The sequence below is a fragment of the Chenopodium album genome, chromosome 13 (assembly GCF_948465745.1).
Source record: "Chenopodium album chromosome 13, dcCheAlbu1.1, whole genome shotgun sequence".
In the NCBI taxonomy this organism is placed as follows: domain Eukaryota; kingdom Viridiplantae; phylum Streptophyta; class Magnoliopsida; order Caryophyllales; family Amaranthaceae; genus Chenopodium; species Chenopodium album.
In genome coordinates this window covers 47,854,603-47,857,194 of record NC_137846.1, presented here as the reverse complement: position 1 = coordinate 47,857,194, position 2,592 = coordinate 47,854,603, and the positions used below count along the sequence as shown (strand labels likewise).

Below are 2,592 nucleotides of genomic sequence, written 5' to 3'. Positions count from 1 at the left end.
ATGCCCAAAGGAAAGGAAAAAGTACACAAAGTGATCATAATAGTGAAGCCCTTTCGGTAGCTGTTAGTATTGAAGAAACACGTGCACAATCAGCTAGCCGGTTGGCAGATTTGAAAGAGCAAGAACTTGAAAATCAACTTTTATGTGCCGATGTCACCAAAATGGGTCCTTTGCAAAGAAAGATACATAAGAAAAAATTGCAAGCACTGGCTGAAAAATATGGATGGACTTTCGATAATTAGGGAGATTTGAGCTAGTAATGGTGTTTGATTTCATAAACATTGTAATACTAGTAATAATGTTGGTCGAAGAATTAGTAATAGTAGTAGTACTAGTAGAACTAGTAGTGGTAGTCAAAATAGACTATGAGAAGTAGTAGACTAGTAGTATTAGTAATAGTAGTAGTATAAGTAGAATGTAGAAGATGATATGATGTAATATTATGTTTCATTTAAAGTCTTATGAATATATGTTTAATTCAAAGTCATATTAGTAAATATAATTATAACTTTATTTATTAAATAATTTAATGCCACATTAGTTAATAATAATAATAATAATAATAATAATAATAATTGCATTTTGATTGAGTTGTCAAATTCAACTTTATATTAGCATATAACAATTTTTGTATGTTGCAGTGACAGTGTGTAGTCTAATAACTAATATCTTTTCAATAAAAGAGAGTATTGTTGTTCATTGCATTATTGTAAGAAATTTCAGAAAATTGTATCTGAATTTTCAATTATGTATTGTCACCTCAAATTTTCTTGAACCATTCATTGTATCATTGTATTATTGTATGTACCGTAGAGTTTATAAATTGAAGTTACTTTGGTACTCAACTTCACCCACCAAACAATCAACTCTTTCTCTCTACTTCAAACACTCCAATTACCACTATGTCAGATTACAACCCCCCTAGCACATTTGATGAATTATACAATGAATTGTATAATTCATATATCGAGGGAAACACTTCATGAGTTCAGTAGATAATATCATAAACGATATCGTAGAAGCAACTTCTTCCTCAAATGTTAGAAAAACGAGAAAGAAGCGAGAATACACAGAGAGATATCGTGAGGAAGGTCATGAGAGTATGTGGAATGATTATTTCTCAAATACCCCGGTGTATAATGAACACCAATTTCGCCGGAGGTTTCGAATGAGAAAAGAGCTATTCATTCGCATTATGAAAGATCTTGAAAATAAATATCCATATTTTCAACAAAAAATTGATGCCATCGGTAGAAACTCACTGTCACCCTTACAAAAATGCACTGCTGCCATTCGAATGTTGGCTTACGGAGTGGCCGGTGATGCCGTAGATGACTACGTGCATATTGCTGGAAATACAATCCTTTAATGTTTGAAGAATTTCTGTAGAGGGGTGATCGAGATTTATGAAGCTCAATATTTACGTAGGCCCACTGTCGATGATGTCCGGCGTCTTCTTCGAGCGAACGAGGCCTGTGGATTTCCTGGTATGCTAGTAAGCATCGATTGTATGCACTGGGAATGGGAGAAATGTCCAGTTGCATGGCAAGGCATGTACACTCGAGGTGATCAAAGGGTCCCTACCATGATATTGGAAGCTGTTGCTTCCAAATATTTATGGATTTGGCATGCCTATTTTGGTGTTGCAGGTTCTAACAATGATATCAATGTATTGGATCGATCTCCAATATTTGATGAGCTTCTTGAAGGCCGAGGCCCTGACATTCAATACATAATAAATGGAACAATGTACAATTTAGGATACTATCTAGCAGATGGTATTTATCTTGAGTGGCCGATTTTTGTCAAATCCATTCTTCAAGCAAACATGCTCTCTGAGAAAAGGAAATGATTTGCTCAATATCAAGAAGGCGCGAGAAAGGATATAGAACGAGCATTTGGAGTGCTCCAAAAGAGATTCGCAATTGTATGTAACCCGGCACGTTTGTGGAAAAAAAACTGAAGTAGGAGATGTCATGAAAGCATGCATCATATTGCATAATATGATCATTGAAGATGAAAGAGACGATAACGACGAAATGAATCCACCACGAGATGTCCAATATTTTGTAGCTGTGAATCAAACAGAAACACCCGAACTTCATTATGGTCTTCTTCGAAATTATTATGCAAATCGGGATCGATACTTTGAAAATCATATTCGAATTTGTAACCGAACTCAATGGTATCAGCTGCAACATGACTTGATGGAGCATATATGGTCACGTTTTGGAGGAGGTGCTAGCTAAATAGTGTTGTTTAAAGTTTCATGTATTTTTAAGTTCCATTTGCCTTTAAATTTCACATGCTTTAGAGTTATTGTTATTGTATTATATCCAAAATTATCGTTGCTTTATATTTTATGTATTTTTAAGTTCAGCTCGCCATAAAATTACCAATTTCCATTACAAGTTTTATTCTAATTTAATTTTTTTTCCTAATTATTATAATGCATGAAGTATTTTTTTTTTCAAATTATAATATATACAAATAGATATTATATCATTAGTATTAAAAATAATTTTATAAAAGAAATAGATTTATTAAATTAATGTTAGTATTTAGGAGGGTCAGTGAGTCTGGAGTGAGTCT

At 33.3% G+C, this 2,592-nt stretch overlaps 1 protein-coding gene across 1 annotated transcript; it reads left to right on the top strand.

Moving 5' to 3' along the window:
* Positions 1 to 982: 982 nt before the first annotated feature.
* On the top strand, positions 983 to 1,852 carry LOC145575611 (uncharacterized). Its single transcript, XM_081633450.1, has 2 exons — positions 983 to 1,299; positions 1,390 to 1,852. Exons 1-2 carry the CDS (start codon positions 983 to 985, stop codon positions 1,850 to 1,852), a joined length of 780 nt encoding a protein of 259 aa, XP_081489576.1.
* The last annotated feature ends 740 nt before the right edge of the window (positions 1,853 to 2,592 follow it).

Bases quoted from the DNA above. Each gene is read 5' to 3' on its own strand.
- LOC145575611 (XM_081633450.1), top strand. From the start codon at position 983: ATGAGTTCAGTAGATAATATCATAAACGATATCGTAGAAGCAACTTCT. The intron at 1,300-1,389 runs GTTGGCTTACGG...GAATTTCTGTAG, and splicing joins TGCACTGCTGCCATTCGAAT to AGGGGTGATCGAGATTTATG.